Source organism: Schistocerca gregaria, chromosome 4, assembly GCF_023897955.1.
Source record: "Schistocerca gregaria isolate iqSchGreg1 chromosome 4, iqSchGreg1.2, whole genome shotgun sequence".
NCBI lineage: Eukaryota > Metazoa > Arthropoda > Insecta > Orthoptera > Acrididae > Schistocerca > Schistocerca gregaria.
Window position 1 is genome coordinate 450,569,579 of NC_064923.1, and position 23,591 is coordinate 450,593,169.

At 39.7% G+C, this 23,591-nt stretch overlaps 1 protein-coding gene across 3 annotated transcripts in view; it reads left to right on the forward strand.

Annotated features, from left to right (window-relative positions):
* The window catches only part of LOC126266605 (E3 ubiquitin-protein ligase LRSAM1-like), a 189,562-nt gene that overhangs the window by 138,345 nt on the left and 27,626 nt on the right, over positions 1-23,591 (forward strand). For all 3 annotated transcript variants that reach the window (XM_049970929.1, XM_049970930.1, XM_049970931.1), the window contains 2 exons: positions 13,719-13,850; positions 17,173-17,376. In XM_049970929.1, coding sequence (XP_049826886.1) covers positions 13,719-13,850; positions 17,173-17,376 — 336 coding nt within the window. The remainder of the gene's footprint in view (positions 1-13,718; positions 13,851-17,172; positions 17,377-23,591) is intronic.

Here is a 23,591-nt window from a genome sequence, read left to right on the forward strand (position 1 = left end):
CTGTCAATGGCAAGGAAAGCGTTTCTGAAAAAGAGAAATTTGTTAATATCGAGCATAGATTTAAGTGTCAGGAAGTCGTTTCTGAAAGTATTTGTATGGAGTGTAGCCATGTATGGAAGTGAAACATGGACAATAAATAGTTTGGACAAGAAGAGAATAGAAGCTTTTGAAATTTGGTGCTACAGAAGAATGCTGAAGATTAGATGGGTAGATCACATAACTAATGAGGAAGTATTGAATAGGATTGGGGTGAAGAGAAGTTTGTGGCATAACTTGACAAGAAGAAGGGATCGGTTGGTAGGACATGTTCTGAGGCATCAAAGGATCACCAATTTAGTACTGGAGGGCAGTGTGGAGGGTAAAAATCTTAGAGGGAGACCAAGAGATGAATACACTAAGCAGATTCAGAAGGATGTAGGTTGCAGTAGGTACTGGGAGATGAAGAAGCTTGCACAGGATAGAGTAGCATGGAGAGCTGCATCAAACCAGTCTCAGAACTGAAGACAACAACAACAACAACAACAACAACAGGGAGTTATGCTTTATAGAAACAAGCAGTAAGTTCAGGATTTGGAAAAGTAAATGATACACAGACATAAATGGGAAGAGGTAATTATTCAACACTGGCCCTTAAACTAACAGAAAAAGATACTGCAAGTATGAAGACAACAAAAGAAAAGAAAGTGTCAGATAGAGTGGGGAAACTATTAAGGAGAGGACAGTAGCTATGAGTAAATGATGATAAGAACGTAACAGAATGTACTCAACTGAACGAAACTATTTGTAAGTTCCTTCCCAAAAATTCTAGAAAAACTCTTTTATGACATGCTTTTAAGTTTCATAAATAAATATGCACCTCTTACAGTACAACAACATGGTTTTAAAAAGTCTAAATCTACACAGACAGCATTTTTCGAATTCTTAGACTGCATTTGAAAATCCATTGATCAACAAAAATTAGCGCAGGTATATTTCTGGATCTATTAAAAGCCTTCAATGTCCTGGACCATACCATTCTGCTCGAAAAATGAGAAAGACGTGGAGTAAGAGGTGTAGCACATAGCTCGTTGTGTTCATACCTAAAAAACCGCAGGCAGAAAGTATCCTTCAGTATGAGTTCAACAAAATGAATAAAACAAGAAACATCTCCTTTCTTTCTAGGGAATTAACAATAAAATATGGTGTACCACAGGGCTCAATCTTAGGTCCACTACTGTTCTTGATTTATGTGGACGACTTAGTTGAATATATGAGTCCCACAAAAACTATCCTGTTTTTGCTGGTGACACCAGCATATTGCTCACTGGATCCAGTCCAGAACTTTGCGGTCCACACCAGAAAGTTCTATGAAAAGACTTTCTGAGTGGTTCACAAAAAGCAAACTCATTATAAATACTGAAAGAACTGTGTGTGTCGATTTTCATTTAATTCCTCCAACTAATCAGTCTATTCAAACACAGTTAAAAAATGATCCCCTAGAAAATGTAAGTGTCCCAAAATTCTTGGGTCTTTGGGTTCATCAAGACTTAAAGTGGGACACACATATAAATAACTTAAATGTAACCGTAGGCTTCCGCGGCCGTTGTCAATGTCAGTAAAATTCTTCTGGGTTAGAGACCGCATTGTCATTTATAAAATTACGCAAACATCAGGCAGCTCGAATCACTGAGGCTGAAAAGAGGTAAACTGCTGAATGATCTTGCGTTCCTGAAGAGATGTAGGGATGCCAATGTAGTACCAACATTTTTACGGCTGACGTCCCACATAAAATCATACAAGGCCAGGAATATCTGTGCACAGGCTAGCAAAGCATTATTGCGGGAAAGGATCCATTACATTCGTGGTAGTCTCGACGTGAACAACATAAAACTGTATGAACTGCACCTCTTTCTGAGTGGGAAACTGGATGAGGATGACTGGCACAAGGTCGACAGGTTAACCTTCCAGCAAGCTGCCAGATCAAGTGAATGTACCACCAGTCGCCAGGTCACGAAGTTCGACAAATTGCAATGGAAAACAAGAGATGAAGGACCAGTTTTGGATACGCGACGAACAGTGGTGAACCTCTCCAGCCACACCTTGAGCGATGCAGCCACAAAAGTTTTGGCGAAAGGGATGAACTATGCAATCGCACCAAAACTAGTACCGAAAAAAGACATTATCGAATAAGTGGAGGCCTCGGTACGCCATCTACCACAACCAGAAGCAGAGAAGATCCGACAAGAAACAGTACGAGTCTTGGCTCACGCAAAGCCTCCGAAGCAAAACATCAGTAAAGAGGAACGTCAGGCCATCAAGGAGCTGAAGAACAACTCTCAGATTGTGATAATACAGGCGGACAAGGGAAATGCCACTGTAGTGTTGGACACAGTAGATTAAGATAAACGGATGGAGGAGCTTTTGAAGGAACCCATTTACCATAAACTTAAGGGGGATCCGACGGTCAAGATAGTGAAATCTATGCAAGCGCTGCTGAAGCAAACCAGGATGAATTTTGACACGACCCGTAGACTCATTCCACAGGTGCCACAGGCACCAAGAATATATGGGGTACCAAAGATCCACAAAGAAGCCTTCCCTTTACGGCCGATAGTGAGTAGTATCAACTCGCCGACCTACAAATTAGCGAAAGAATTGGCTCCGAAGCTTAGACGTTTAGTGAGACATACAGATGCATACGTCAAGGACTCCACCCATTTTATAGCACTTTTGAAAGAGAAGCGTGTCTCTGATACGGATTTGATGGTCAGTTTTGACGTGAAACCTTTGTTCACGAATGTACCCATGACGGACACCATGAACATCTTAGAGGAACGCATGGCACCTGACATCAGCGAGCTAGTGCACCACTGTTTGACGACCACCTATTTTAGGTGGAAAGGGGATTTTTACGAGCAGATGGCACCTGACATCAGCGAGCTACTGCGCCACTGTTTGACGACCACCTATTTTAGGTGGAAAGGGGATTTTTACGAGCAGACGGAGGGTGTTGCTATGGGTTCCCCTCTTTCACCTACTGCAGCAGACATTTTTATGCAAGCATTCGAAGAAACAGCACTCCTGTCCACGCCATTACGCCCGGAATGCTGGCTACGATACTTGGATGACACCTTTGTTATCTGGCCACACGGAGAAGAAGAGCTTCAGAACTTCCACGAACATCTTAACCAGCAGCACAGCAAAATTCTTTTTACCATGGAGATTGAAAAGAACGGGGTATTGCCTTTTATCGATGTAGAAGTTTATCGTAAGCCAGACGGGAAGCTTGGACACAGAGTTTACAGGAAGCCCACCAACACGGACAGGTACCTGCATGCATCCTCCCACCACCATCCTATGCAAAAGAATTCGGCCCTGCGAACTTTAACTAAGAGAGCCTACAGGATCAGCGATGAATACAACCTGCAAGCTGAACTGCAGAACCTCAGGACCATTTTTGGAGCTAATGGCTACGACATGAGGCTGATACGCAAAACCATGGGGCCGAAGGAGGAGGGCAACAGGGAAATACAGAACGAAGCACAGAACACCGCCGTGCTACCGTATGTACAAGGGGTTACTGAACGTCTGGGCAAAATTCTCCGTCGGGCAGGTATTAAGCCGATTTTTCGTAGCAACAACAAAATAAAAGACATTCTGGGCTCGACAAAAGATACAACTGACAAGTTTCATGCCGCCGGAGTTTATGAAATCGAGTGTGAATGTGGACTGGTGTATGTAGGTGAGACTGGGCGTCCAATAAGCACGAGGCTAACTGAACATGAGAGATATATATAGCAAATTAGCGGTGTCAGAACATCATGAGCAGTGCAGGATGAACATCGAATTTCGAGAAGGCCCGAGTACTGGCGAAACAGCCGTTTAGTTTGAGGAGGAAGATTAGAGTGGCTATAGAAATAGCCAAGCGACCCGATAATATGAACAGAGAAGACGGGTACAGACTTCCAGCATCTTGGCTGCCTGCTGTGACAGCTTTGCGGAAGGACAGTTCGCGCAAAGCAACAGACGTGCGGTAGGCCACAGCGGAGGATGGTACACAGAGTGCTGACGCGGCCTAGTCGATACTAGGCAGTTAGTAAACAACGCTACGCTGCAGTCGCCGCTAAGTCTCCTATTCGCCGATTTCCACCAATGGCAGGCAGTAAAGGAAATGCCAATGGAAAACGCTTATTTCCGCCAATAACAAGACGCAATGCAAACGCCAATAAAATGAACTCCTAGTACCCTTCCTCCTCATCCTCACATCCAATCACAACACTCTTCCATAGTATATCTGTACCCACACTTGCGCTCATTCAGCAGTTAGCAACACACCCTGAGGAAGGCGTCTTGCAACAGACGCCGAAACGTTGGAATTTTATAAATGACAATGCGGTCTCTAACCCAGAATAATTTTATTGACATACAAATAACTTGTGTAGAAAACTATCATCTTTGTGCTATGGCCTAAGAATTTTAAAGGGTACAACAAGCAAAACAACAGTACTGCAGGCATACTATGCACAGTTCCACTCACTAATCAGATGTGGGATCTTTTCTGGGGATACTCAACTCACAGTGTAAAGGTTTTTAGAATGCAAAAGAGGAGCTTTAAGAATAATTTGTGGCCTTAAAAAGATGGAGTCCTGTAAATCCCATTTTACTGAGCTTGTTGTCCTAAATGTTCCAAGTTTATTCATTTATGAAATTGTCTTGTTTACTAGGGACTACCTCCTGAAAACAGGCAAACTCCTTCAGAACAAAAGTGTACACAACTATAGTACCAGAAGGGAATCAAATATACATCAAAAATATCACAGAACAACCACCTATCAGAGGAACATACTTAACATTAGTGTAATACTACACAATAAGATACCAGAGGAAATAAAAAATACTACTCATCCAATATTTAAAGCTAAACTAAAGGCATTTCTAATAAAGCACTGTTTCTATTCTGTCAGAGAATTTCTGAATAAGTAACAAAATTAATTGTAGTAGATAGCTAATTTTAATTGCTAATACTGTGTATTATTGTAACTTATCTTTGACATGTCCAATATCAATTGTACAATTTGTGCTATATGATAAAACTGGACCAATAAAAAATCAAATTAAATCAAAAATGTGTCTCAAGGGATGGGAGAATCTACTGTGGAAATTTAATAGTGACTCAAACAGAGAGGAAAATAAGGAGGCACTCAAAGATTTTTTAAAACTGTTTATTTAATTCAAGGAGTAAATCACAAAAACAATGAAAATAAAGACTTCCTGGAAGCAATGTCAGATGTAATATATAAAGTCATTTGGGATTGTGACAAATCTGGTCAACTATCAGCTTGTAGTTCGTCAGTGGCAGCGATCACAGTGGAAAATTGGATGTAAATGTGGGTGGTTACAGCACTATTTACATCCAATAATGTGGTGTACACAGATACATTCGGTTTCACTGGTTTTACTTCTATAAATATCAAACCCTCCTCACTGAATTAGTTATGGCCAGTCCGTGTCTTAGTTACATAGTTAAATCTCATTTACCAGTCATGCACATACTGCACTTTCTAACTGATGATAATATGTTATACAAATATAGATAATAGCAATGAAAAAATCCATGTTTGACAAAATTATTTAATTAGATAGATAAAAAATCTACTTACCAAGTGGCGGCAGAACACACACATAAAGAACATTGTAATTACCCAAACTTCTGTGAGACAGTGGCTCCTTCTTCAGGCAGAAGGGTTGAAGGGGTGCTGGTAAAGGACTGGAGAGATCTAGGAAAAGAAAGACTTACTTAATGTAATGAGAAATAAAGAAAGACTGATTATTAGGGACTGAATCGAACAAAATTTGAAAACCTGAGAGCTTAATGGGGGATGCCTGGGTGATTTGCAAGACAGAGATTACTGCTTAAACATCATGCACGAGTTAATAAGAGTGAAAAACTAAGAGCATTGTACATAACAGATGTGGGAGGAGAGCAGTGAAAAATAGGTGAGTAAGACAATGAAAGATGTAGAAAACTAAAATAGAGTGCAGAAAAGAGTAGCTACTGTCAAGAAATGCTGAGGCAAGAGAAATTAACGTAAATTAAGGCCGGGTGGGTGGCGAGAACTAAGGACGTGTTGTAGAGCTAGTTCCCACTTGCAGAGATGTGAGAAACTGATGTCTGGGGGAAGACTCCATATGGGGTATGTACTGATACAGGCACAGAGGCCATGATTGTCATGTTGTAGAGCGTGCTCTGCAACAGGATATCACGTGTTGCCAGTATACACCCTCTGCCTATGCCCATTCATTCTAATTGAAAGTTTGATGGTAGTCATGGTGATCTAAAAGACTGAACAGTGTGTACGTAGCAGTTGTGACGTGTCGTTTCACAGATGCCTTTCCCTTTGATAGCAAATATTTGTCCAGTTACACGGCTGCAATAGTTAGTGGTAGCAGGGTGCATAGGGCAAGTCTCGCATCAGGGACTGTCACAGAGGTAGGAGCCATAAAGTAGGAAGATGTTTTCAGAAGCAGCTTAGGGACTGACAAGAATACTGCAAAGATTAGGAGGGTGACGAAAAGCTATTCTAGGTGAGATGGACCAAATTTCAGGCAGAATGTATTTAATTTTCAGGAAGTCATGGCCCTGTCGAAGTATCCAATCCAGGATAATACTGAGTCACCAGTGGTGTGCTCTAAAGTTGTTATTTGGAGGGATCAGCAGCACCGGGATTGAATGTGAAGGCCTGGAAAATCTGCTTTTGAACTAAGCTGCTGGGGTAATTACATGCAGTGAAGGCTGGTGTGAGAATGGTGGTGTATTGCTTTAAAGAGTCTGCATTCGAACAAATACATACTCAAGTGCCAAGGCTGTATGAGAGGGAACGTTTCACATGGGAAGGATGGCAACTGTCAAAATGTGAACACTATTGTTTGTTGGCAGGTTTAAAGTGGACGGAAGTGTGTAGTTGGCCTTTGATGAGGTCAAGGTCAACATCAAGGAAAGTGGCATGGGATTCAGAATAGGACTATATGAAATTTAATTGTTGTTGTTGTGGTCTTCAGTCCTGAGACTGGTTTGATGCAGCTCTCCATGCTACTCTATCCTGTGCAAGCTTCTTCATCTCCAAGTACCTACTGCAACGTACATCCTTGTGAATCTGCTTAGTATATTCATCTCTCAGTCTCCCTCTACGATTTTTACCCTCCATGCTGCCCTCTAGTACTAAATTGGTGATCCCTTGATGCCTCAGAACGTGTCCTACCAACCGATCCCTTCTTCTGGTCAAGTTGTGCCACAAACTGCCCTTCTCCCCAATTCTATTCAATACCTCCTCATTAGTTATGTGGTCTACACATCTAATCTTCAGCATTCTTCTATTCTCTTCCTGTCCAAACTATTTATCGTCCATGTTTCACTTCCATATATATCTACAATCCATACAAATACTTTCAGAAATGACTTCTTGACACTTAAATCTATACTCAATGTTAACAAATTTCTCTTCTTCAGGAACACTTTCCTTGCCATTGCCAGTCTACATTTTATATCCTCTCTACTTTGACCATCATCAGTTATTTTGCTCCCCAAATAGCAAAACTTCTTTACTACTTTAAGTGTCTCATTTTCTAATCTAATTACCTCAGCATCACCCATCTTAATTCGACTACATTCCATTATCCTTGTTTTGCTTTTGTTGATGTTCATCTTATACCCTCCTTTCAAGACACTGTCCATTCCGTTTAACTGCTCTTCCAAGTCCTTCACTGTCTCTGACAGAATTACAATGTCATCAGCGAACCTCAAAGTTTTTATTTCTTCTCCATAGATTTTAATACCTACTCCGAACTTTTCTTTTGTTTCCTTTACTGCTTACTCACAGTACAGATTGAATAGCATCGGGGAGAGGCTACAACCCTGTCTCACTCCCTTCCCAACCACTGCTTCCCTTTTATGTCCCTCGACTCTTATAACTGCCATCTGCTTTCTATACAAATTGTAAATAGCCTTTCGCTCCCTATATTTTACCCCTTCCACCTTCATAATTTGAAAGAGAGTATTCCAGTCAACATTGTCAAAAGCTTTCTCTAAGTCTACAAATGCTAGAAACATAGGTTTGCCTTTCCTTAATCTTTCTTTAATTTAAATAGGAGAAAGTATTTAGAGATTCCAGGAATTTGAAGAGGTCATCCTCACTATGAGTTCATATGGTAAAGATGTCATCAATGTATCCAAACCAAACTGGAGGCTGAAGACTTAAGGATCCCAGGAAAGCTCTTTCCAAATTACCCGTGAAAAGGTTGGTATAGGAAGGAGCTATCCGTTCCCATGGCTATACATCTGATCTGTTTGTATGTCTGTCCCACAAAGGTGAAGTAGTTGTTGGTAAGTATAAAGTTGATTAAGGTGAATAGGACGGAGGTCTTCAAACAAATGTAGATTGGGTAGGTGTAACAGTCACTGTGCAGTATAGCCTAATCAGCCATCAGCACTCAGGTGAACAATAAGTGTGGCACTTTTAAAATCAGTAATAACTGTTAATTGTACTACTTCACTGTTTGTTTTCTTATTCACAACAATACATCACTGCCTCATCACATTATTATGGTGCTGATTGACATGGATTCCATTCTCGAAATCTCAGAACAGACAGACCTAAAAATGACCTCAGGCCCAGTGCTTCAATAGCTTTGCAAAAATGGCTACTAAAATTTCACGTTGCTAAATACATCATTTCAACAATGTATAATTAGATCTTTACATCTCAGATTAATTTAATAGTACAGAAAAATTGGTTTTTGTCTGAACTTTATTTACAATAAGAGTTTTGGCTGAAATAAGTCTTCTTGATGATGAAACTGCAAAAATAGCTGAGTAGTGCCATGCATAAAAGTTTTAATTACCCAGAAATTAATTAAGTGCTGATGTTCCTACCATGTTTTGGAAATTAGCTACATGAGTAGTTTAAGGGTTTCTATATGTTACTTTCCTAACTTAATCAGTAATAGGGTAATTACATATGCTTACATAGTAACAAAGTGACTGGAATAGGAAATAATTACTTTTAGTTCATTGAACTGAGCTTTAGCAAAACTAGTTATTTGAAATGGCTCAAATTAATTAACAAATTATTCTGACTAATGGAATTCGTCAAAGTTGGGCCTGGTCTTATACTCAGAATTTCAGAATGACAGTTTTATATTATAGCACATCTCTAACAGTAATCATAATTAAGAAAAAATGACTTAAGGAGGCAAATAACAAAACACAATTAACTTGAAAAATTGTTTAAATAATGGCTGCAGAAGAAGACAATTCCTCAAAACTGTTGAATGTAGTATGTGTCGTACTTTACAAGTCATAAAAAAAAAAATTACAGAATCAAACAATGGCAAATCCAAGATGGAATATTACAATATTATAAAAAGGATACTTGCTAGTCACCATATAGCGGAGATGCTGTGTCAAAGAGAGGCACCACAAAAAGACTGTCTCAAAATGAGCTTTTGGTCAACAAGGTCTTTGTTGAAAATACACACACACACACACACACACACACACACACACACACACACACACACGGCCACAGACCACAGTCTCTGTCAGCTGATGCCAGACTATGAACAGCAGCATGTGATGGGAGAGGCAACAGGATAGGGATAAAGAGGAGGCTGTGGTGGGGAGGGGGAGAGATAGCATGGTAGGAGTGGGCGACAGCAAAGTGCTGCTAGTGGGAGCGTGCAGGGACAAGGTGGAGAGAGGGTAGGGCAGCTAGGTGCAGTCAGGAGGGTTACGGGAACATAGGATATGTTGCAGTGAGAGAGTTCCTACCTGCACAATTCAGAATAGCTGATGTTGGTGGGAAGAATCCAGATGGCACAGGCTGTGAAACAATCATTGAAATGAAGAATGTTGTGTTGGGTGACATGCTCAGCAACAGGGTGGTCCAGTTGTTTCTTAACCACAGTTTGTCAGTGTCCGTTCATGCAGAAAGACAGCTTGTTGGTTGTCATGCTCTCATAGAATGCAGCTCAGTGGTTGCAGCTTTGCTTGTAGATCACATGACTGGTTTCACAGGTAGCTCTGCCTTTGGTGGGATAGGCGATGTTTGTGACCTGACTGGAGTATGTGATGGTGGCAGGATGTATGGGGCAGGTCTTGCATCTAGGTCTCTTACAGAGATATGAGCATGAAGTTGGGAGCAGAAGTTGTGTAGGGATGGATGAGGATATTGTGTACATTCAGTGGGTGGTAGACTACGACTATGAGAGGGATGGAAAGGATAGTGGGTAAGACAGTTCTAATTTCAGGGCACTATGAAAGGTAGTTAAAACTCTGGCGGAGAATGTACTTCAGTTGCCCTGTCCTGGCTGGTTCTGAGTCACGAGGCAAATGCTCCTCTGTGGCCTGACAGTGGAACTTTGGGACGTGGTAGATAACTGGAAAGATAAGGCACACAAAAAATCTGTTTTTGTACAAGGTTGGGTAAGCCGGTGAAGACCTTAGTGAGACTGTCGCTATATTTGAAGAGAGCATTTGGAATATTAGTGTAAAGGGAGGTGGCATCAATAGTGACAAGCCGGGCACTGTGTGGTAAAGGAGCAGAAACTGTGGAGAGTCATTGGAGGAGGGCAAGTTGCGGGTAATACGCTGAAGTTGTTGACCTACAAAGCAGAGATTCTCTCACTGAGGGCATAGTAATCGGCCACAATGGGGCGTCCCGAGTGGTTTTGTTTATGGACTTTAGGAAGCATGTCAAAGGCAGGAGCACGGGGAGTGGTAGCGGTGAGGAGAGAGGTGGACTCCAGGGAGAGGTTCTGGGATGGCTTTAAGGATTTGAGGAGAGACTGGAGATCCTGCTGGATTTATAGAATAGACTCATTGTGTTAGGGTTTGTATGGTTTGTTGGTGGATGAATCTGACAGCTTGAGGAGTCCATCTGCTAGGTAATCCTTTCGTGGTTCAAAACAATGGGGCGTCCTGGGTGGTCAGTTTATGAAGTTTACAGCTCTGTCAGCCTCATCTCCATAATGAATGAGATATTACTAACTACATACAAAAAACATTGTATTTCAATCAATCAATGAAAAGTGCTGGGTTTAGAAGGGGATTCACCATTTGCTGGGCAATGAGTATATATGCTTCTTACTGGAGTTCATAGATTTTCCAATAAAATCTTTGTTAAGAGCCCTTCAGAAGGAAAGCATTGCCCCAGATTATGTATAATGGCAGTCAGATGAAAACGAGACAAATGGAGAAAAAGTAAGTAAAGTGTTCATTATTTCAAAAGTAATCACCACAGCTGTTAACACGTTTATGCCACTGTGAGACAAAGATGGCAGTGCCTTCAGAAAAAATGCTTGCGCTGCCTATGGAACCACAATTGGTACCCAGGCATACATCTTTTCATTTGAAGCAATCTGACAGCCTGAGATGCCTTTCTTCTGGCTCCATTTTCCATGTGCATCTCAGGCTGTCAGATTGCTTCAAATGAAAAGATGTATGCCTGGGTACAATTGTGGTTCCATAGGCAGCCGCATGCATTTTTTCATGAAGGCACTGACCATTTTGTCTCACAGTGGCATACATGTATTAACAGTTATGGCGATTACTTTTGAAGTAGTAAACAGTTTCCTTACTTTTTTTTCATCTGTTTTATGTTCATTTGACTGCCCCTAAAAGTATATTGCGAAGAATCTGTATGGGGGGTGTTCAAAAGAAAATGTACAAAATGACGCTGTGAGTATAATTGAAGTGTCATTCAAAAGCAATCAGAAGAGGCCTGAGCACAACTGTTCCACTGTTTCACAAACCAAAGGGTTCTCCGTTTCCACCAGAATTTGTGTAGCTCTGCGTCCTTCAGTTAGTTGAAGTGTTTCCCTTTCAAGTGTGTGTGTGTGTGTGTGTGTGTGTGTGTGTGTGTGTGTGTGTGCGCGCGCGCACGTGCACGCGCGCTACATGTCTCTGCTGTAGAATGGATGCTCAAGCTGCTCCCAGTTTTACTTGGTTAGTTTACTTTGTGTGATCTTTGAGATGTGGGTGCACATAATTGTTTAGCAGAATCACTCCCTCCATTGGCAACCCAGGCCATTTGCTCTTGGTGAACTTGTGTAGGCTACAGAATGTCTCACAGTACATGTCACTTGCTAAGGGCACAGCTTTCAGTTTTTTAGGGGGAGGTGACGACACTACATTTGCATTCCTAGATGTCTCACTATGTAATCCCAAATTGACATATTCAAATTTCATCATGTTAAGTTGTTGTGAAATTCTGTACCTTTCCATTTGAACCCAACTTACACATCAATGCTATAGCTCCCATTAGACTTCATCAGGATAAGGTGAAGTTCAGAAGATGAGTCAGGCTAGGAGAATCTATGTCATCAAAACGACTTTCAGCAACCCTTAAACTCAATAAAACAAGACTGAACCAACTTTTATTTTTGTTGATGGCATTGTACAGTTTGCTTCTTGTACAAATGAACTTCAGTAACAACTGGAAAATTTAATAGAACAAATATTAAAGTAGGCCAGGAAACCTGTTAAAATAAGACCGAAATAATTCTTTACCAACATATTAGAAAGAAAATAGTGTAAAGCCACAGTGAAGTCATGAATTAGTTGATCAGTTTTTGTATGTATTGCAGTTAAAAGAAGATTAATGTTTGGACAATAAAATAAACATAACAGAGTCCAAAAAATGATGTGCAGTGCTTTTGGTAAATGATATAGAGTTTTCAAAACTAAGCTTCTGATGTGTCTGATACAGAAAGTTAACAATCAGTGTGTATTATCATTTTCCACTATTGGTAGTGAAGCAGAAAATTTAAGTGTAAAATGTGAGCTGAAGATTGTTCAGTGAGTCAGTGAAATATGAACAAATGGTGATCCTAAAACAGAAATCATCGTTTTACGACTGTGTTTAAAGGAAGCTGTTCAGATATGAGTGGCTGACTACATGATCAATGGGGACAGTGGCTTCACTCTCACTAAAGTGTGGGACTCAGCACTTGGCCAGCTGAAGTTAGACATTGTCCAGTAATTATTTCCACAACTGAAGAAGGTGGAAACATAACAATGCAAAGACACTCATTCTGCAGATGACAGCATGGTAAGCTGTCGAAATATCATATTGTGTAAACAACAGTACCTGGTTGGACACCTGAGTGCAGCACAAACTGCTACTATTGTAATGAAAATTTAATGTAGGTGGACAGGAGAGACAGTCAGGTAAATGGATGATACATGGACAATGGAAATTCTTTGTTAGATTTGAAGAGGTAAGAAATGGTTGAGAAAATGACCTAATGGAAAGTGGCAAGGTAGAATTACATATAATAAATGGTTGTACAAGTGTGGAGGAAGCCTATCTAATTGTAGATTTCAAATGTTGATGAGTTTTCTCTTTATTTTAACTTGGCATATCTGATAGCCCCGAAAGAGCAATCCCTGTCTAAATATACTACTATTACTACTACTACTAATTCTTGTTGTTGTTGTTGTTCTTCTTCTTCTTCTTCTTCTTCTTCTTCTTCTTCTTCTACTACTTCTACTTCAACAACCATGTGACATATTCCTCAGTGCTTCCGCCAAAAGATATTCTTTATCAAAAATTTATTGAATGTTAATTTTCAGACACACAGTATCTGTTAAATGTAGGGGCAGCATACTTCATCTGTTTGTATGTGAATTAATTGTTCATTGTTAGAACCTATTTATGTATGTCTCATATATTTCTACATAGGCTGAATTAAGTGAGAAGCGGAAAGCACTTTCTCATTTGCTTGTAAAGCTGATGGGCCAGCAAGAAGAGCGGCGTAAACAACTTCTCCGAACCTTGAATGAAATGGAGCGCCGAAGGCCATCAGACAAAGAGGTATAGTGCAATGTAGCCAATACCAAAAAATCTTATTTTGTTCAACAAGTAGTTACTTTGATATGGCATATGACAATATGTTTCTTGAGAACCTGCAACTGTAAAGTTGTCAAGTCTAGTATTATAATTTTCCTTCCGAAAGACGAAATGGTTGATCTGGCTGCACTGGGATTTTAAACTTTTCTTCACCATAATGTGGGACTCTTCATACCTTACAAAAGCACACAGCAGGAAAAATAATGTGTGTTTAAAGCTATTAGTAGTGATTGTTTACATCTAAGGAAAAACAGTAGATCTCTAATTATCACGTGTAAAGGAATACATGTCTGTTGTCTTTATAATATGTACATAATATGAGTATGGCTTTGAAATAATGTCTTCTTTTGTAATTTATTAAATTTCAGTGGAAAACTAATGTAATACAAGACTTTAGGGAAATGAAGTACAAAATTAAATAACAACTCCATACTCTTACAGTTAAGAAGAAATATTTAAATTGATTCCATGTTCTGTGAATCATAATTATGAACTCTTGCACTGATATTGAACAAGTCAGTTATTATAATTGTTGTTCATCCTCTCAGAGGAAAAGGTGACAATATGCTGTCCATTTACACAATTTCTTATCAATGTGCACCCCCCCCCCCCCCTTTTTTCCCCAAGTGGAATTTGTTGTTGAGCTGATATGAGTTCTGTGTGTATTTTAAATTAATTTTGTTAGCCATTAAATTCTGTACTCACATAAGTAGGTGACCAAAGATTTTTATGGCCCATTACCTTACTCCTTTCTCTGATACACTAAGTCTGAATGATGGATAGTGTAGATCATTCCTCTTTAAGCTGTTATGTTTATGAAAGTTGTTGCTTACAAAATGTAATTGACTGTTGACCACTGACCTTGCCACAATGGTAACATTGGTTCCTGCGAGGTCACTTATGTTAAGCACTGTTGGGCTTGGCTAGAACTTGGTTAGGTGACTGCCCTGTCTGCTGAGCACTGTTTGCAAGCGGCATGCACTCAGTCCTTGTGAGGCAAATTGAGGAGCTACTTGATTGAAAAGTAGCGGCTCGAAGCAACGCGCGGGAGACACGTGTGCTGACCTCACGCCCCTTCATACCCGCGTCCAGTGATGCCTATAGGCTGAGGATGACACAGCAGTCAGTCAGTGTTGTTGGGTCTTTCAAGAACTGTTCAGACAAAGTTTTAATTGGTAGTTGACGAAACTTAATAAGGTAGTAAATTTACTATGAGACTGTTGTCAGTGTGCCCAAGTAATAATTGTCTGCAAAAGGTTCCAGAATGTCCATGACATGCCGCTGTGCCATGAGACTTCCTTCAGTCCCTACCACCTGTGACCCGAAGACATACCCAGTGGCTCCCCACGCCATGACACAGTGCTGTGCCTCTCCAAAACATTAGAAGAATGGGACCTCTCTCAGGTTGCAGCCATACTCACCAGTGATGATCGTCCAGGTTAATGCTGTACCACGATTCATTGCTGAATATACTGGAACTCTATTCAACCTTGAGGACTAGTATACCTCCCCTCACATTCCCATGCTGTCCAAAATAGGGCCCCATAACAGGATATCGCACAATTTGACCAGCCAACCAAATGGACACACACAGTGAGACCCCTTTCAAACTCTGTCAGGTGCTGAAATGCTGTCTCATATAAGAATGTAGTATCTCTGTGCCCTTCACAGCAGTTACTCGATGTCTGTTGCTGTTCACACCTACACACTACCAAGCCTGACAACAACACCAAACATAGTCAACACTAATGCACTCTGGTGGCTGGTCAAAATGAACACAAAATCCCACAAGAGATAGCTATTCTGCAGGGCAGTGAGCAAATACTAAGAGTGTACTGCTCCAATTTCTAGGTCTCTACACCGATAGCAGTGTTATCTGAAAACACAATGTCCCCCAGACCATAAAAAGTGTGGCTTCAGCTACTTTTGCCACTAAGGCAGTCTCACATTAAAGACATCAGTATCACAAAGCCCACTTACTTTGGTATTTCCACTTTGGTATTTGGCTATGGAATTATCTTTTAGTTCAATTCACCCACATTAAAGAATTTTTCCCGCAGGAAAATATCCGAATCGTGTGCAGAGTCTCTCTGAGATACTTCTTTTACAGTCTTTGTAGGGAAATTTTGATACTTGCATCACTACCCAATACGTTTATTCTGTTACGAACTTCATGATTGACAACTCTGTGCGCTATTAAATCAATGAAATGTACCTTAATCACAATACAAGAAAGAAGGCTGACCTCCATTGTGATTTCAGAAATCTAACCCAGGTACAGAAAGCTGTAAAAATGTTTAGTTAACTGTCAAATAAACTCCAAAGATCTATGCAGCAACAGCACATTATTTAAAAATAGAACAAAGATGTGTTTACTTGATAACACTTTTTATTTAGTAGATGAATTTTTAAGAGGAATGTGCATTATTTTATGCATATATTTTGACTGTGTTGTTTGTTGTGTATTGTTGTACATGCACTAATCCTTGTACTAAGCTTACTTTAATTTATTTTCTCTTTTTGCTTTTTTGGTTCTAGATTTATATTTTTATTTTATTTTCAACTGCTTTTGTAAATTAACCATTATTTCACTGAAATCCCTTGTTACATATTCTGTTTATATTTATATATGTCTTTATTCATTCCTCATCCTGGCACCTCACACACACAGTATCAACATAATACCTGTATCCAACTAGTGTGTACCTGTTAAAGCACTCTGATACTCAAATCATCCTTCGATTTGAGGATGCATTTACTTTTCTTGCATACAGACAGCATGATCTCGTAAAAGTTCTCTGTGCATGCAGCCCTGTAGTAGTGTGAATAAATATCATAATCACCCATGACTTTTCCTCAACCAGCATCATCTGGTGTTTCTACCAGGACACTAATGCAAGATTCCTTTGTCAAAGTTTCCTTTCTCAAAGGCCGGCAGAAACAGGGTAAAAATAGCAATACACAGCACAAAATGGTTTTGATGTTAAAAGCACTGAAATATGAAATAGAGGTTGTTGAGCATCCAGAAACTAAATAATAATTCAGTGCAGACGATCTTTCTCTGCAGTTTCCAGCAGAGAGCACAAAGTGCAGAGGCACATGTGAACTTCTGTGGAGAACTTGGGTCAAACTTGATAACATCCTCTAGTTAACTACCATTGCTCATGCCAGACTCAAGCATATCTCCATTTCTGGTGACATATGTAGACATTATGTGAAAATTGATTTTGCTTCTTGCATGGTATCAAGTGGTGACGCTATTCTAAATTTACCTTATCATTTACAGTCTCAAGCTGACTTCTGGCTAATGCAGTATCAACGGCTGCTTGATTCACGACCACCAAGTCTTGTTGATCTGGAACGTAATTTAGATCCAGCTTTGGGACATCATCTTGTAATGGCTGGAGTTGTTCACTGTTTGCCCTTTTTGTCAGAATGGGTACATGACACAAAACGCCTTGAGGAACTGACTGATTATGACCTTATTCAGGTTGGTTCCATTGTATGTATGCAAGTAATAATTTAACAGCTAAACAGAAAATTGCATTGCATGTAAGAAAAATTTTCAACACATAGGTATAAAATAGTTATTATTATTAAACTGAACAGGGTGAAGTGTGTGACTTATCAGTATTTCCCAGCAGAGTTGTTGCAAATACATTTATTGGATTTTTCACCAGACAGTATTGAGTAAACCCCACAATATTACTACAAAACAACTGCCACCATCCAAATTTATCAGAGCTGCAAGAGGAATCGTGCAGTCCAGAGTGAAGTGAATTGTAGCATTATCCAATTTTTCTTTTGTTTGTGGTTGTAGAATTTAATGAAAACCTATTCCTTCAGTACAAGTAGCATATGAGAGAACTACAGCAGGGTGTGATTCATACCAACTGATAAAAATGCAGCAAGCTTCTTCAGTGTGAGATGAGAGAACTGCTGGTGCAGGAGCACTTGCAATAATGATGACAGATATGAAAGCTTGAGGTTTCAAAAATAGTTTCTTTTTCTCTCATTTAAGAGTACTTTCTCTCAAGTCTTTTCTTTCCCTTCTCCAGCCACAAATGTGTGTCACCTTCAGGCAGTGATGATAGCCTTTGGTGGAATTCCACAACAGCTGACATTGCACATTAAAATAAGGAATAGGTGCTGTGTTGTGAGAGGTTTCTGATTGCCAAAAATTGTGGAAATATTGGTATAGTTTCAGATCTGGGTCGGAGATTTTCTCCGCTCAGGGACTGGGTGTTGTGTTGTCCTAATCATCATTATTTCATCCCCATTGATGTGCAGGTCGCCGAAGTGGCGTCAACTCGAAAGACCTGCACCAGGCGAATGGTCTACCCGACGGGAGGCCCTAGCCACATGACATTTCATGCATTTCATCTTTGACATATCACATATTAATTCTTCTCCAGTCCCTATTCTTGCAATGAACTTCAACATTTATTATACACCCAATAACAGATACCACGGTTGAGAAGAGTCTAAAACCATACTGGAATTTAACTGCAATTTTTTTTTAACAAAAGTATTCAAAATTCCATTATTGAATAACTTCTGTATTGATGACAGTAGATGTCACCTCCTCCATGGCTCCCCGTAAGCAATCCATCTGATGTTGGAAGCTCAATCTCCATGCTGTACTTGCAATCTGCCAGCGAACTCTGAAGGCTGCATGTTGCAAACGGGTACCTCAGACAAGTAATACAACACAGAACAAATATTTGCACTAACCTACAATATCATTTGTATAAAAAATGCACACCTGTGTGTTATTCAAATGTGTAACCTTTGACATAACATTAATTACCAACACACTTACAAATTTATATATAATGATGGTACAGAAAACTTTGCACCTATGTATGAGAAAAATACCAAATTTAATCCCGCAAGAATTCATTACACTCAAAGCCGAAATATTACAGTTTTGGATTCGCCATCTGCTGTAGTAGTCAAGAGTCTTAACAACATATACTATATTGGGAAAGCCTTAAACAGTACATGTTTATGTTAATAATGAATTAGTGAATGAGAGTAACAAGGAAAAATGTTGAGACAATAGTTAATAAAGTAAGCAAAAAGCATAGCGCCTAGAAGGAGAAGTGCTGTTACTTCTGTTTTCATCATCTCTCTTACAACAGTAGTTGCTTTACCCTATGACAGACTGCGTAGAGGTTGCTTGTGGCTGGCTGAAGTAGATTTCTAATGGTGCAGCTCGTAAGACACATCTAGAATCATTGTCTTGTTTTCTTGTGTTTCATGATGTCAAAGAAAAAGTAACAGTAGATTAATATTTACATGTGTGTTTGTAGACTTTTTACACATTTAATGATAATCTGTGTGGTGTATTGAGTTACTGCTATCTGACAAAGAAAACTGCATTAGTCACTATGCCATGCTATTTATGTTCCCAGATGTCAATCAGGATACAAGTCATCTGCAACAGATAGACATTTTTAGACCCCCAAAGACTGCCAGTGATTTTGCCAAATGGGCTAAAGCTATTATGAGGAAGTATATTCAATTAACAAGTAAATCATATGAATGTGAAAAAGATTTTGTTAAAATGGATTCATTCGTTATAGAAGGAAAGAAGGTCAAAATACTGAGAACAAGATGGAATTTAAAGCCAGGGTCAGTGCCTCTATTTTTCCAATCTTTCTGAGCTATTTAACTACTCACTTGAAAGCATGCAAATCTCCTTCAAGGAGAATGGTAAAAAAAACTGTCCCATTTTTGTACCAAAACTTAAAAGATTTGTACACCAGTTGCAGTATGTAGAGCTTCCCATTTATTAGACAGTGAGGCTGATGCCAGAAAAATTATCGGCAATCAAATGAAAAACCAAAAATCTAAAAAGAATGCTAGTGAGAACACAGAATCAGCTACTGGAAGAGAGGGAGAGTGTAATTTTGTTAGAAAAGGAAGTTTCTACTCTAACACAATCCAAGTCATGTGCATGTAGTATATTGAATTTCCCGAGTAAAAAACAGAAGTTAGTCATAGACATCATGCTCAAAAAGTGGCAAGTAACCCCAACTGGTATTTGATATAGTGATGAGTTTATTCCCTGAAAGCTTGCTTCTTAAAATTAAATCACCTAAAGGCTACAAGCATTGTCAAAAGTATGACTTACTTCCTGTGCCTTCTGAAGAGAAAGCTCTGCAAGGGATTTAAATGCTTGTATGGTGTCAACACACATGCCATAACTGCTATCAGAGAAAATTTTAAAAATGAACAGGACAAAAATAAACATTTAGGCGTTGAAATTTTTGATGACATTAAATTAAGGGAAGACATTCAGTTTAATTGCTATTTACGCAAAGTGGATGGATTTGTAGACTAACGTTATTTATCTCCAGAGGAAGAAAAGTATACTTTGGTGAACTAGGCTGCGGTATTCATGTTTATTCCCCTCCTTTATAGCTGGGTCCAACCAGTTGCCATTTATGCAAGCAAAAATGCAACGTGTGGTGATATGCTAGCTAAAATATTGATGCAGATAATCATACAGTTGGAACAAGCTGGGGCAAGAGTGACAAGTTTCACAAATGATGAAGACAATTAAATAAAAAGGCTTGGATTTAACTAGAAATTGCCGGCAAACCAGGAAATGTTAGATGTAGTATCCGAAATCCAGTTAATCAGGACAGAAAACTTTGGGCCTTTTCGGACTATGTACACATTTAAAATGTATGATGAAATATTTTCACGATAAAAGTAGGTAGTTGCACAAAAATCAAGAAAAAGATTTTAATTTGTGTAGACAGGTGTATGCTTTGGACTTGTCCCATGAATTTGCAGGCCTTAGAGCTTGTCAAAAATTGACTTCTTCCCATATTGCCCCTATATCTTTCTAAACATGAATGTGAAGTTGACTTTTCAATTATTCAGCAGTTCAATTGCAAACGAAATTAAAATTTTCTGCAAAACCGATCCTGAGAATTTGTGGCAGTGAAAACACAGTACTTTCAAAGGTGCCCCTTCACACAAAATATTAATTGATGTTTACAAAACCATTTGCTCAGGAAACAACACATTTTCCTCAAACAGAATGATGGAATCTCTCAGATTCATGCTAAAGAGTACATTGAAAGTTTTTCAGTATTTATAGTCCAAAGATTTTAAGCATATAAAGACAGGAAAATTTAACCAAGACCCTCTAGGACATAATTTTGGAATTCTGAGGTCTATAAGTTGTGACAGCTCTCCATCAACTGTCAATCTTCTGCAGTTATATATGTTACAGCATGTATGTGTGTCCCTGTTAAGACAGCTGTGTCTGCATCTAGGAACTGGGAACCAAATTCTGAACCACCCCTTACATCATTTGTTAATCAGATGCATTTATGGGCTGAAGAAACGGAGGTACAAAACACACACATTAACTTATCTGCTGAGGTCAAAATTGAGGACAAAATGATTATAGCAGGCTGGGAAAATGAACTTCTTATTCCGTATACAGACAACATTCCAAAACAATGTTTAGTTTATCACATACACTATGTGATCAAAAGTATCCGGACACCCCAAAAACATAAGTTTTTCATATTAGGTGTATTGTGCTGCCATCTACTGCCAGGTACTCCATATCAGCAACCTCAGTAGTCATTAGTCATCTTGTGAGAGAAAAATGGGTCGCTCTGCAGAACTCATAGACTTTGAACGTGGTCAGGTGATTGGGTGTCACTTTTGTCATATGTCTAAATGCAAGATTTCCACACCCCTAAACATCCCTAGGCCCACTGTTTCCAATGTGATAGTGAAGTGGAAACGTGAAGGGACATGTAGAGCAAAAGTGTTCAGGCCGACCTCGTCTGGTGACTGGCAGAGACCGCCAACAGTTGAAGAGGGTTGTAATGTGTAATAGGCAGACATTATCCAGACCATCACACAGGAATTCCAAACTGCATCAGGAACCACTGCAAGTACTATGACAGTTAGGCAGGTTGTGAGAAAACTTGGATTTCATGGTCGAGCGGCTGCTCATAAGCCACACATCACTCTGGTAAGTGCCAAACAACGCCTCGCTTGGTGTAAGGAGCGTAAACGTTGGACGATTGTACAGTGAAAAAACATTGTGTGGAGTGACAAATCACAGTACACAGTGTAGCAATCCGATGGCTGGGTTTCCGTATGGTGAATGCCTGGTGAATGGCAGTTGCCAGCATGTGTAGCGCCGAAAGTAAAATTCGGAGGTGGTGGTGTTATGGTGCGGTCATGTTTTTCAGGGAGGAGGCTTACACCCCCTGTCATTTTGTGTGGCACTATCACAGCACAGGCCTCCATTGATGTTTTAAGCATCTTCTTGCTTCCCACTGTTGAAGAGCACTTCGGGGTTGGCAGTTGCACCTTTCAACATGATCGAGCACCTGTTCATAATGCATGGCCTGTAGCAGAGTGGTTACACAACAATAACATCCCTGTAATGGACTGGCCTGCACAGAGTCCTGACCTGAATCCTGCATAACACCTTTGGAATGTTTTGGAACGCCTACTTCGTGCCAGGCCTCATCGACCAACATTGATACCTCTCCTTAGTGCAGCACTCCATGAAGGAAGGGGTGCCATTCCCCAAGAAACCTCCAGTACCTGATTGAACATATGCATGCAAGAGTGGAGGCTGTCATCAAAGCTAAGGGTGGGCCAACACCATATTGAATTCGGGCATTACCGATGGAGCCATGAAATTGTAAGTCATTTTCAGCCAGGTGTCTGGATACTTTTGATCACATAGTGTAGCAGGTTACTTTGTCAAAAAGCTTAAAAATCAAAGCAGCTGTGTGAAGTGTGCGTAAACTCTTGTGAGTGAAATGCCATCTGACACAATAGCTGCAACCTTCACTGCCTTAAAGACTTCGGCTCAATAAATGGCCTTTATTATTTAACTTATCCATCCAAAATCATTTTCAACATTCTTTTACAGGCTGAAGTAGTTCTTCCATCTCAAATGTATGGGGTGATATAGTTTGAGTGTTTAGTCAGCACTGGTGAAATTGTTTTAGGGACAAGTGATTTAGGATGTTGTGTGGAACATAAACGTGACCTTTCCAGTAAATTATTTTCTGTTTTAAGTGCCGCTGTTTCTTTTGCATGAAAGAAATTGGCAAGGAATCTCTTGTCAGCAGAGACATCATGCAAGCTTTCCAGAGTTCTGGCAATTAACAACTACAAATTATAAGAGTGAGTTCATATTATCAGTTATCTCCGATGTTTTAATCTGTATCATTGATTGGTATGGCCCTTATAGATGATTTTTTGAATGTTAGACTGTATTTTGAACTTAGTTAGCATATTTCATTTGCTTGTTTTATGTGACCTGATGTTTCAGAGTTGCATTTTCAATGCAGATTGCATAGTTCACTTATCTTATCAAACACAGCATTTTAAAATTGTGAGAGATCCGACTGGTAAATATATTGAAACGTTCCTCACCCAGTGCTATGCGATGGTAGAGCTGCATAGCAGCAGGCTCACGGAAACCTGATGAGTGCCTACACTTCTTTTTCTAGATGCTCTGCAAAAAATGTTGGTTAACATCCAGAGTGAGCTATTTTGCTCTGCAACAGTGTGTATGTACAATACTTTGTAAGTTCCTGGCTGATTAAAACTGTGTGTAAGATTGGGACTTGAACCTGAACCTTCCCTCTTGTGGGTGATGCTGTTAACAACTGAGCAGTCCAACAATGAATCATGTAACAC